Raw genomic sequence first — 13890 nt, 5'->3', positions numbered from 1 at the left:
GTTATATTGCTGGAAGATACGATTGTTCCATGTATATAAAGGTGGACTTAAATTTTTCAATATAAACCAAACCATGTTATTTAAGGATTTACTAACATTGGTATGTGAATAAAATGGGATGAATCAAAGAGATGAAATCAAGGATTCATCAACATTCATGATATGCCACACAGTGCTTGATCTGCTCAGATGAAGATAGAGCAATGTTTTTATAAGAGAGGAGAGAATTTGAATTTAAAGTATAAAAGAAAAATAACTTGTTATAAATTGGGAAGCATTTATAAAGGTCAAACTTCATCAGGTAAACAAAAAATAAGTTATGCAGTGTGATGAAGTATTAAAAATGTAAAGAACTAAGAAGAACCATTTTACAAAGCAAATGAATTGGCAAAACTATTACTCATCTAAAGCCCCAATCATGATAATTAATAAACTAATCATGTATTGTACTGTAATGGGTATCCAAACCAGAACAAAACATGGAAAAAATTCTAGATAAATCTAGCCAGGACATCTCCCAATACATAATTTCAGCTCATCCAAAACCCCTTGAAATTCTTCCACATGAAAAGAAAAAATATGTAGGAATATAACAAAGTAAAATTAATGGCAAAAAGAACACTCATGTTAAACTCATCCTTATGCATCGCTTGTCTTCCAGATTAGAGCTTTATTGGCTAAGGATTGGGAGGCCCTTTGTGCTCATGTTCATCGTGAAGCAAATCAAGTTGCAGATTGGCTTACAAATGCAGCTCATACTCTAGATGTGGGATTACACTGTTTTAAGTCCCCCCCGCCAGGCTGTTCCCACCTCCCGTTGTTTGATCAAACCGAAGCTTCCTTCCCGTGCTCTATCTTAGTGTAGTTTCTCTTTCCTGGGCTAGAACCCTCCATGTAACTAAAAAAAACAGGGTTTAGATATGTAGGCAACACCTACTTTATTCTTAATTAGTCTTCAATTCTTTAAATTTATTATATTACTTTTATGTTAATGGGTTGATGGTGCTAAAGTCTTGCTAAATTGAACTTGAATCATTCAATAGGATATATATATGTACTTTACCGACTTCACTCCATTTATAATGACTCACTAAATTGAACTTCATGGAGGATAGTGAAGACAATTACATGTAATTCATAGTCCAAGTTATATTAAAACCTAACACTTTCATTATTTTTTAGTCTAACCTTAACCTTAACTCCAAGAATTTAAATAACAAAAAAAAACATAATGGATAAATTAATTATACATTGGATCCATATTATGACATTACAATGGCACTACCTACGTATGCCTGAAGAAAAAAAATAAGACATGTCTCTAATATTCACGGTATATTCAATCAATCATACTCGCCCGTGCAACGCGCGGGTCTTAGTCTATATGTAATTAAGCTCGTCTGCAACAAATTGATTTTCAAACCAAAAAGTTTCACGAAAAGAGGGATAAGGCAGGCTAGACCATTCTTTAAGGGACCTTCCCTTGTTTTACAACAACTTCTCTACTTCAATCAAACATAAATTCAACAAATCCTCATCATTGATTTGGAGTTCTACAACAAAAGAAAAAAGGAACATAGATTAATTACATTTCAAAAAATAAGAGAAAAACAGAATTATAATCACAAATAAATAATCCAAATTATGCATATTCTAAAGCTTTATTCTAGCCACCGAAAATATAAAATGATAGAGAGATTGAAATCTAAAATGGCTAAATCTATGGAATATACCAATATGAGTTTAGAGAAATCCCCACCTACGGCAATGGAAACTTGAGGAAAAAAATGGAAAATGAATTCTGGGCTTTAGTGATTGGAAAAAAAAAACATAAAAGGAGATTTATATATAACCACAATAATGAACACAGGTAGCAATCATTTTTTATAGTTTCCTTCAATTGATTATAAAAAACTATCCATCTTTCACTTGATAGCCTAAGAATGGCGAAATTCTTATAAGCTCAAGGTGAAATAAAATACTTAAAGTTAAAATCGTGATGCAATTTATTCAGCGAAATACCTAGCATTTTAAGCAATTTTCTTCGTTGATTAAGAAGAAACGTTACTTAAAATTCTCCATGTTTTATCCAATACTTCTCTTGGCTTGCTTATAGCCTTGGATGATATCAAGGTAGCAAACAATTCCCTCAAATAAGTTCCTCAGAGAAGTGGTTTTGTGTTCAAACTTGATCAGCAATTGCTGCCACGGCGGTGCTACCTTCCCAATTATTTCTTGTAGTTTATTTAGGTAGAAGACTCTCTTCTAGACATAAAACCAACTCCAAGCTGAAGAGAATTGTCTTGATCAGCATTTGATCTTTGTGAAGCTATGCACAGTACTAGTGGAAGGCATGCGTAGAAAGATCTGAGCCAGTCCAAACTATTTCATTGTGCCTCTTCCTCTCATTATTCAGGACACAACAATGGAAAAAGAATTAATAATCAATAGAAAAATTCAATAGTTTTTATGCTAAAAGATGAACCGAGAAAATATATATGTATTCTTACCTCAACTGTTGCATAGCTTGAGGACAACCTCGCATGAAGTAAATAGCTAGGGCTATGAAAACTGATGAAGTTTCATGGTCAGCAAAGAGCAAGCTGAGAACCAAATCATGGATACCATATACGGGTAGAGAGATCGTTGCTGCCCAGAAAAAAAAATGTCAATAAAAAATCCGAAGGAAAAGGGATGCACACAAATAAACTGAGAAGAAAAAACAATTGAATACAGAGAACAAAAAGTGAAGCAGAAAGAGGAGAGGATAGCACATACGGGGAGAGAGATCGTTGCAGCACCAGTTTTTAAAGGTTGAATTGATTCTTTTGGGCAAAGAGCGAGGTACTGCGCCGTGTTGAAAATCTGGATTAGGGCGCCTTTGGTGATGCATGGTGAAGCTTCAGAGAACCATTGCAATAGAGAGATTGATATGAGCTGAGAGGAGACGCGCATCTGAATAGGAGAGTGAGAGGCGAAGAATATAGGTATTAGAACCAAACAACACAGCTACTTATATAGAACAATTTCAGGGGTGGAAACCTTTGGATTTGAAATAAGAATAAGAATATAGAACAACAGAAAAGAGGGGATGAACAATCATAATTGGGCACAAATAGAGGAAAAAAAAACTAAGTTTCGAAATCCATTAATGGGGCGTAGTATGAATCCATTAAGGGGGAATGAACAATCAGCATGGTGCCCAACCAGAGAAAAAAAAAATCCAAGTTTCAAAATCCATTAAAGGGATAGAGAATGAATGCCGCTGCATCATCAAAGGTGGAATGAAAAATTTGGTAGAGCAATATACATTAGGGTTCAAATATCAAAAAATTAAAAACAAAGACGTGAAGAGAACAAATAAAGGCTGATAATTATACAGGGAATATATTGGAAAGAGAACATAAAAGATGTAAATGGTATTGAAAATTTGGATAGTGAATCAATACTTCAAACCAATGGGGCTTATATAGAAAAAAATCAGGACACAAAACCTTTGGATTACCTATATAATTAGAGTTCCAAAAAAAAGAAACAAAGTAAATTTTAATAAGAATTTCGATTTTACCGAATCCATAAAGAGGAAAGAAAAAAATCTTGGAAAGAGCAAATGAAGAAAGGAAAGAGGTGGAAATTAAAAGAATTGAGGGAGAAAAATAAATAAAGGATTCGAGTTTCAAAAAAATCAAAGAAAAATTTAATAACAATTTGAAAAGAGCCGTATCCATGAATCGAGTTCCAAAAAATTAAGTTATTAACAAAGGAAATTTGCTGGGAACAAAGGAAATTTTAATAAGAATTTCAATCAGCATATAAAAGAGGATTAATAAATATGATTGGAGAGAATAGAGAAGTGTGGGAAATAATGAATGGAAAAAGGAAATCATTAAAACTAATGAAGGAAAAAAATAAAATGAAGGAGAGAGAATAAAATAATATTATTTGAGAGAGGAGGGGTCATCTGAAGTGAAAGAGAATACAATATTATTATTTTAGAGAAAGGGCCCCATTAGAATGAAGAAAGAGAGAATAAAAAGTGATAAAATAATATATGAGGGGACATGTGTAAGCTTGTGATTGGATGGTAGAGGGTTGGATGACTCTCTTTATAGAAAAATTCTTAGAATGTTAGTGTTTTAATATAAGTATAGATAAATGTGGCACTCATAAGATGTGATTTTCTTGCATAAGTAGATTGCTTTAATTTTTTTTGGAGGGTCAGTAAGGTTTCTAAAACGATTAATTTTTTCTTTTTGAAAGTCTAAAACGATTAAAATTAAATCACTTACAGAGATGTGATGGTAATAGTGCGATTGAGTGAAAAGATGGATAATGAAGTATATATTATATATCATGATTATTTTGAAATATAGTCTTTGAGTAAGTAGTTTAAATTAATATATAGGATTTGAAATCTCAAGTAAGTTTTTGAGAGATTGATTCATGAGAAAGAGGGTCTCATGACTCTCAGGAATAATTTGAATCCAGAAAATGATACTACTTTATGGAACCAAATAGCCTAGTTGATCATGTATAAATATATTAATTAAAAAAATAACAAAATTATTCAATATTTTCATAAAATAAATGGCTTAATTGCACTTTTGGTCCCCAACTTTGACCTTCCTGCGAAAATCATCCCCAAACTTCAAAATTAGAAAAAAAAGCGTCCCTAACGTTTACACCCGGTTGCAAAAATGATCTTCGGTCCAATTCCATCCAATATCACAAACACTAGAACCAACAGATTTAGAAGAAAAAAAACGCAATCCTTTATAGAACAGCTTCAACCTTTATGAATCAAAATTAATCATAAAAAAGCAATCTTCAACAATGAGATCAACATTGTAAGTCTGTAACTATGTATTTCTCATCAACACAAAAAACAATCTTTCAGTAAAAAATCAAAACCATGCCTAGAAACAGTGAGATTGACTACGAGTAATCTGCTTCATTACTAATTTTTTCCCCTACCCAACACGTTTTCCTCCAACACCAACAAATCTGGGCAAACACCACCAGATTTGTGCTTGAACTCCATCACCAAATTGTTGCAGAATCGAATCAAATCTCTTCACCGTCCGTTCATTTTCTTTCGGTTTCTCGTTTCCCCCAAATCAATCATTCACAATCCCAGTTCGCAGATCTTGTTCGAACTCCGAATGAGAACTACCACTGTATCGTCGTTCACTTGAACCGCAACCATCATTGAACCCCGAACCATGATCGCGACCTCATCTGGTCGATGGAACCACTGTCGCTCCCTTCAGCGGCGGCCGTTGCTCAGGCCTCGAACGTTCACCTTTATGGCCGACGTCGGCGACCACCCTTCCTCGATCTGGCCATCAACAGTGCCGATTAGATTGAGCCTCACCTCAACCCCCACATACCCAGACATAAAATCGCAGCCAACCCAGTACCAACAACAACCGAAAATCAGATCTAAAACCACAAACCCACACATAGAGGAAGAGAGATCGAGAAGCTTGATACCAAAAGGGGAACTTAAGGGGTCTGAATCGACCAAAAACTGCACTAACCCGAAATCGAAAGCGGATCTGATCTGGTTATGCGCGAAGAAGATGAAGATGATGAATAATTCAGAGACTAAATTTTTTAATTATTTTTTTGAGGAGTATTCCGTTAGTTTTTGGATGGATTTGGATGGAAAACCAATTTTGCAACCGGGTGTAAACGTTAGAGACGTTTTTTACTAATTTTAAAGTTTGGAGACGATTTTCACATAAAGGCCAAAGTTAGGGGACCAACAGTGCAATTAAGCCAAAATATATATATGAGATAATTATTGAGAAATAATTATTTTTCTCTTATCTAAGTCACAATTGCTTTTGCTAGATATATAGTGAAAGTTTTTTCTGTCTATAGTCATTTTACCCGACTTAAAATTGCGAATACAATTAAATAAAAAAAATTCACAAATTCTTTCATTTATTAACATATTAAAATAATTCACTAGAGTTTTATTAACTACTGCTTAGTCATAGATTTATCATCGTTACAAAACTAAAAACATTTTCATTAACTAATGTCGTAAGATAATACTTAATTTTTTGGTCACAAAAGATAATACTTAATTTATACAGTACATAAGAAATTATTAAATTTAATAATTAAAATAAATAATAATAATATAGTTAAGGCATAATTAATAAAATTAATAGTATAAGTTCTCGTAATTCTTAATTAATATTAATATATTATCATTGATTCTTAAGATCAACTTAATTTTAATTATACTTAACTAATTTCATACGATAATTAATATAAGAAAATAAACTTAAGAATTTATATAACTAATTTTCGTGTATAAATAAAAGTAATATAACTAAACTACCTTCGTTCCTATATAACTGTCCAGAGAGACTAGAGAGAAGAAATCCACCATTTAAAATTCATTTTTATCTTTCCTCATTTATTGTTATGTAAGGACATTTTTTGGAAAAAATAATTTAATGCTTTCTTAAAACTCTAAGTAGACAAATATATATGAACAATTTTTTTTTCTTCAAAATGGACAATTAATAAGGAACGAAAGTAGTATATAACTTGACTAATACAAGTAATTAATATTATAAATAATAGTAATATTAATTACTATTAACTATTAATATATATGACTTGACTAATATAGTATTAGTAATATGCCTTTACTAATACAATTAATTAGTAGTCAAGTCATATTTAAATATTAATATATATATATATATGACTTGACTAATACAATTAATTAATAGTATAAGTAATCATTACTTTTAATTAATATTCTTATTATTTCTTAAGTTCAAATTAGTATTACTTTTTTACAAATGTCTTGGAATTCATGAAATTTAAATACAATCACTTTAACTCTTTTAATCCAAACATGCACATAACCCACTAATCAAATAGTCAATTTTTTTTACATGTTAGAAAATCATTTGGTAGAGCTAAAATAAGCACAAAGAACACTTTTTATGGATTGAGAAAAAAAAAACTTTACCTTTACAAGAGTTAAAGTTAAAATGATTTTCTTAAGGTTAAAAACTTTACCTTTACAAGAGTTAAAGTTAAAAAACTTCATAGTTTCTTAAGGTATTAAAGTTTTCCCTTCACAAGGTTTTCCCAAGGGGATTTTTCCTAGTAAAGTTTTAATGATGCAAATTTTCTTTAAGTCTCCCTTCAAGATGGTGATAGCTCTCTTTAGTCTTAGACAACTTTGCGACTCATTCATTGTATTTGATGTTTTATTCTTTATCTTTTTCCTCTCTCTCATTGTATGCTTATAGAAAAAAAAAATCAAACCAAGTTTTAACTTTTCCATACCAAAAAAAAAAAAGCCAAGTTTAATGTTAACTTCTATTCCACTAATTGGATAAAATCTACCTCATTTTACAGGATTTATTATGCAAAACATTATTCATTGAAGGACCTAAGATTGAAATTCCACATGGATATTTTATAATCCAACACATATCACCTATCTTTCATCACAACCACTCAAATTTTGACTCATGGATATCATGTAGGTTATATTTGAATACTCGTTAGCACAATGCAAATAAATATTAGCATTTGCTTGAGATAAAAGTCCATTGACTTTTACTTAATAGCTTGAGATCCTTTTTGTCTTAAAGCAGTATTTATTTTTCTGTCTCAATCAATAAAATTATACAATTGAAACCATTCATGTTGTTCTTTATTAATAAATTATGCTTTTAAGACAATTGGTTGTTTGATATAGTATCAGAATCTCTATGACTAATTAATCTAGAGTTTGATCCTTGCCCAAATGGACTCTTACGTGAACTCAACAATATAATTTATGCTAGCTTTTGGGATAACTAATTCTTTGATATCAATTATAAAATAGATGGATATGACATTTATAACCTTTCATGAATGAATTTGAATTGACATGTCATAATCTCGTTCGTGGGACATTCACTGAGACATCAATTAACGATAAAAGATGTTGATCCTTCACTCAATCGTTATCCTAACACACACATGATCTTTAACCCTGCTCCCCTATCTTTGATCACAACCATCCGAGTTTTTATTCAATAAATCAACGACTCTCCCTCTAGAGCACACATAAAGTCTAGTTTTCTAGAAACCATAGTAAATGCTCCTAGAAAATAATAATAAAATAGACCAGGGCAGGAGTTTCCTGTTGAATTTGACTGACCCTGATATTATAAAAAATAATAAAAATATTCATGTAATGGCCCACCGTCACCCTTCTCTCTCCTGAACCTTCTTTGTCTTACCCATCCATGTCAGCACAATAACTCTATCCCCTTCCCTCAACACACTATAAATTCCCTACCTGAGAAACCTGCAATTCATACTCTTCACTTCACCCACTCACTCACCAAACAATGGCCGATCAGCACCATGGCATTCCCATGTCCTTCTCACCCAACATCGATGACATCTCCACTGGTCAGCAGCTGCAGCAACAGTATGCCTCCGCCCCCGTCCCTTATGTCGGCGACGCCTCTGGGTTTTACTTCCAGCAACAATATGCTCCTTATGCCGCTGCCGCTACCTTCCCCAACCTACAGGAGGCAGGGTCCTCCTCCACCAAGAAGGTCCGCGGTAGGCCGCCGGGCTCTAGGAACAAGCCTAAGCCCCCTGTGATCGTCACCCAGGATATTGATTACCCTGTGAAGCCAGCCGTCATCGACATTGGGAGTGGCTTTGATGTCGTGGAGGCGACCGTCCTAGTAGCCCGCCGCCGCAATGCCGGCATTGCCGTGCTCCATGCTGCGGGCGCCGTTAACAACGTGAGGCTTTGCCACCCTTTGACCCAGGCCGCACCTTTTACCGTTCATGGCCCCTTTAATTTGTTGGGCTTCTCCGGCTCTTATTTGACACCATCTGCTATCAGCGGTGGATTTCCTCCTCCTTCTTTGCCGCCGTTCATCCCCAACCTCCCTCCCTCCGCAATCCGCTCGTCCTTCGGGATCACCCTCACTAATCCCCAGGGCTATGTGTTTGGTGGGACTGTTGCTGGGAAGGTCGTGGCTGCGGATCAGGGTGTAACCGTGACTGCTTTGCTTTTCAAGAACCCAGAGTATCATAACATTGGTGTCCTTGAATATGACATTGTGGAAGAAGATATTGATAACGAAGACGGCGGTGATGGTGATCATGCAGGTGTTGGCGGTTCTGGTGGCGGCGGCGCTGCTGTTGCTAGCGGTTCTACCATGCCTGTTTTTGGTTCGGCTACAATGGGTTCCAGTGTCCCTGTTAGTGGTTCTGGCGGCGGCGGAGGCCTTGGTGCTAGTGGTTTCGGCATGCCTGTTTTTGGTTCGGCTCCTACTCCTATTTCAATGGGTTTCTCTCCTGTTTCAATGGGTTCTGGTTTCCCTATTGGTGGTTCTAGTGGTGGAGGCCTTGGTGCTAGTGGTTCTAGCATGCCTGTTTTTGGTTCGGCTCCTACTCCTATTTCAATGGGTTTCTCTCTTGTTTCAATGGGTTCTGGTTTCCCTATTGGTGGTTCTAGTGGTGGAGGCCCTGGTGCTAGTGGTTCCAGCATGCCTGCTTTCAGCTTGGGTCTGGCTCCGACTTCCATTCCGATGGGTTTCAGTGTCCCTGCTAGTGGTTCTGGCGGCGGAGGACTAGGTGCTAGTAGTTCCAGCATGCCTGCTTTCAGTCTCGGTCTGGCTCCGACTCTAGCTCCAATGGATTATGGTGTCCCTAGTCCCAATGTCATGCATTGGGGCCATGGTCAACCCGGAGCTCACTCACCATACTATTGAGGACTATTGATAGCGTGTTTGGTTATGAGGTTTTAGCATAATCACTTTTGAGGAGAAGCTACAACATTTAGCTTCTGGGGTTGTCGTGCATTGAATTATGTGCAACCGCTGAGTCAAACAAGCTATGAGTCATTTACTTGTCTTTCTTTTAGTTACCTTAATGTTCATAAACAGTCATTATAGTGTATCACAGGGCTTAGTAATAAGCTGTTTACTTTTCCTTGTCATGCTAGTGTAATAATTGTTGATAAGACAAGTATATCAATGTTAATGAAGGGTTATTAGTTATTAATACCTTGTTCTTAATTTCTAACATGTTTAATTTTAGTGTAGTTCTTGTATAATAGTGTGGTTCTGTAATTCAATTCCATATAATCTCAGAGGAGTTGCTTTCCTCACCTGCTCCCTCGGGAAGGGTCAAATTAACTCACTATCTTGAATGCCGAGAGAAAGCATAGCATGCAGACAAATGAAATAGAAAGAAGCAGGTCATATAGTAGTAATCACAAGTCCAGTATTTTTTCATCATTAATCAGTTACCTACTGCATACCTCTAAATCTAATGGAATGGAAATCATCCTTTCCTTTTTCTCAGTCCTCCTTTTCTTTTTTCTTCTTGTAATTACTGACCCTTACATCAGATCGGTTTTGAAGTGATCTCATGCATTGAATAAAATCTTAAGGTTCTTAGGGTATATTTATTAATTAGAGTTGGGGTTCATGTGAAAATCATTTCATCTAATTCAACTCTCTTATTATTTTGAAAAAATGTAGTATTTTTTTTAGAATATGTGTTAATGTGGGTTGAAAATACAGTCAAACACACTTATTAAGATCTAATGCACGTCTAATATATATGTATCTTCTAACTCAATATACAATGATCTAATTATATGTGCGTGCATATACCAAAAAGTTTTGATAAAGCTCAAACAAATATATTTCTTAGACATTCACATAAAAAAAAGAAGAGAAGAAAGAGTAGTGTCATATACGATGTGACGTAATTGTAAGTGAGAGATGAAAAAAAAAAAGATATTTGTGGGTGTTTTATAATTGAGTGGTTCATGAATCACAAGTCAAACTCATTAAATGATAAGCTTTTAATGCGCAAAAATAAAACTTTACCATGAATCAATATCTTAGTTTTTCTTGCACAATTACATTCATTGTTCACTAGTGCTTACGTAAATCAACTTTGATGTGAAAATTAAATCTTTAGAGCTACATTAATAAGCCACATTAATACTAAAAGAAAAGTCTATTTATTGTTTGTGTATTTAATTTTTAGCATTGAAAGTTTGTCATTTATTTACTGATAGCATTAATGTTTTATATGAAGTGTTTGACTATCATAATTATTTGATTTATTTCAACCATTTCATTTTCTTTAGATAAGTCAAACATTATATTGAAATGAAGTAAAAATTGAAATTCAACCATTTTATAACAATTCTGGTTTAAAGTTATACTCACAAGTTTAAAGCTTATTTATTGATGTATAATTTGAATAAAATATTTTCATTTAATATATTTTTATGCAAACATTTATTTAATTTCGAGTTAGAGAAAATAATAGTTATTGGTTAAGTAATTTGTCAAAATAGTAATATATGAAAATAAGAGATGTTAGATGAGGAATATAATACTCCATGTAGACTCCGGTCCTTTTTATAAGAAACAACACACTCTAGATGAGAAATATATTAAATAAATATATATAACAGGTAGAAAATGACATAAATAATATTGGATTTCTAAAAGAGTTTAATTTTTATGCACTGACGGTGTAATTTTTTTTTACACCGTCAACCAATCAGATTTCAAGGATGTGAGAAAATATCTCTTTTTAATTAATTTCATTATTTGACGTGACACATCCTTAAATCTGATTGGTTGACGGTGTAAAAAAAAATTTACACCGTCAGTGCATCATCTTTTTTCTCTTTCTAAAACAATAAAAATTTGAAGAATTAGGTAAAAATTCAAACAACAAACGTTTTAAAATAAAGAGATTACTACTTTACAAGTCAAATTAAACTTGTAATGAATTATCGTAATAAATTATGGTTTATTTGAATTTTTGCCAGAACACATTCAAAGACTGTTTAAAAGTTGGCTCGATCAATCCATGTCTCTTAACTAGCTTGAATCATCGAGGTGCATGTGCTTTTAACTATTGAACGTAAATGCAAAGAACTATATGTCATAACAAAAATGGAATAAAGAGTTTGTCTAAATCACTTCAAATAAATATAAGATAAAACTATTTAGCCTTACTTGTGTGACCCGTGTCTTACGAAATTTCAGGTCATAAGACATGTTAAAATACTACGTACTAAAAGTCTAAAACACATTTTAAGCTAATTACTATAATTTTACATTATACTTAGCTGATGCGATTTAGATAAGCCCTCTAAAATATTTAGTCAAATAAATAATAAATTTTATACCAATAGAATAAAATTAAGGCGTTACTCCGATACTCATTTAAAATGGAAGGTGATATACTATTCAGTTCTTTATTTTAGAATAAAAAGAATTAAATTTTGAATTATATATAAGAGTTTATTACTGAAGAAAACATGACAAATTTAAGATAAAATGTATGTAATCCCTACTAAAGAAGTTGATTAAAATTAGTTCAACTAATGTAGAAAAAATTGAGAAACATGCTTGTATGCAAAATCGCTCGACTGTCCCATCGTCCGATTTCTAGTTCTGTTTGGCCTTTCCAGCTTCTGCCCTAACGTTACGTGGTGTTCCGGTATGAACACATTGAGAGAGGGAGTTGCCCCTAGAGTGTAGAGAGAGATTGCACTAGAGAGAGAGTCACTGAATTTCATATGTGTATTGAGTAAATGAGCAAAAGTCCCCTTCAAATGGTAACCGCTACCTATTTATAGTGTAACTGCCTTTAATTGGTCGGTTGAGCCTCGCAGGCTGAGGCACAATCCACAGGCGAGGCACCCACCACTCGGCGGGAAACCCTCTGGCTAGCCCTTCTAAGGGCTCGCCCAGTCCACAAGACACCGAGCTCGAAGCATGAGAGCAAAGTGTGTTTTCAAAATGTGTCCTCCAATCTCATGTTTCGAGCTCGGTGTCTTGTGGACTTGTGGACTAGGTGAGCCCCTAGAGGGGCTACGCCCAGAGGGTTGCTCGCCGAGCGGCGGGTGCCTGGTCTGTGGATTGGGCCTCAGCCAGCGAGGCTCATTAGGGGCAGTTACACTATAAATAGGTAGCGGTTACCATTTGAAGGGGACTTTTGCTCATTTACTCAATACACATATGAAATTCAGTGACTTTCACTCTCTAGTGCAATCTCTCTCTACACTCTAGGGACAACTCCCTCTCTCAATGTTCATACCGGAACACGTGGCAAGTTTCATTTTTAAGAGGAACCCTTCAAAACTATTTCCCTTCTTTCAATCTTTTTAATGAGAAAATTCCATGTGAAGCTAAAATGCTTTACCGCTTGATTCAGGGCTTCAATTTCTAACCGCTTCCCGAGCTTCCTCTTTTTTAAGCATGTATGCTTAATTTCAAAATTTTGTCTCCATTTTAAAATTTAAAAAAATGGTTTTGATTTACCTTTTGGAGGGAAAAAGTTTTGAGGAAGAAGATCCTTTGTTCTCTTCTTCCTTCCTTGATTCCTTGCTTCAAATTCTTTCGGATCCATACGAGATTCCTTCTTTTACGAAGGATTCTGCAAGTGTGTGGGTGCGTGATGGTAGGAAATTCCGAGGCCTAGATGAATTAATTTAAAGTTCTTCAAAACCTTTTGCCATTTTCTTCATCCGAATGTATTGAGGGTGTTGAATGAGTTTACCATCATGGAAATTTTCATAATGGATATAATTCATATTTCATTGCCTTAGTCCCAAATATTGAGGCTCCAATTGATTTAGGTGAGTACATGCTTTTCTCTCTTATTAGTTTCTTGTACAAGATAATTTCTTAAGTTCCTTGCTGAGGTTAAGGAAGGTTGTAAATAGCGTAATAGAGGAAATCAATATGCCTTTATAAACAGGGAATATGTTTGATGGGGTAGTGATGACCAGTGAGTTAGTGGATGAGGCCAAAAGAAGGAAAAATTATGTTGTATGTTCAAAATTGATTTGGA

General features: G+C 34.3%; 1 protein-coding gene across 1 annotated transcript; it reads left to right on the top strand.

Moving 5' to 3' along the window:
- The first annotated feature begins 8381 nt into the window (after positions 1 to 8381).
- On the top strand, positions 8382 to 9767 carry LOC130725433 (AT-hook motif nuclear-localized protein 25-like). Its single transcript, XM_057576662.1, has one exon. The coding sequence runs from the start codon at positions 8382 to 8384 to the stop codon at positions 9765 to 9767; it is 1386 nt and encodes a 461-aa protein (XP_057432645.1).
- The last annotated feature ends 4123 nt before the right edge of the window (positions 9768 to 13890 follow it).

The sequence above is a fragment of the Lotus japonicus genome, chromosome 6 (assembly GCF_012489685.1).
Source record: "Lotus japonicus ecotype B-129 chromosome 6, LjGifu_v1.2".
NCBI lineage: Eukaryota > Viridiplantae > Streptophyta > Magnoliopsida > Fabales > Fabaceae > Lotus > Lotus japonicus.
Note: the sequence above shows the minus strand (reverse complement) of the source record. Positions and strands in the feature narration are given on the sequence as shown.

Excerpts from the sequence above, each read along its gene's own strand:
- LOC130725433 (XM_057576662.1), top strand. The coding sequence starts at position 8,382 with ATGGCCGATCAGCACCATGGCATTCCCATGTCCTTCTCACCCAACATC.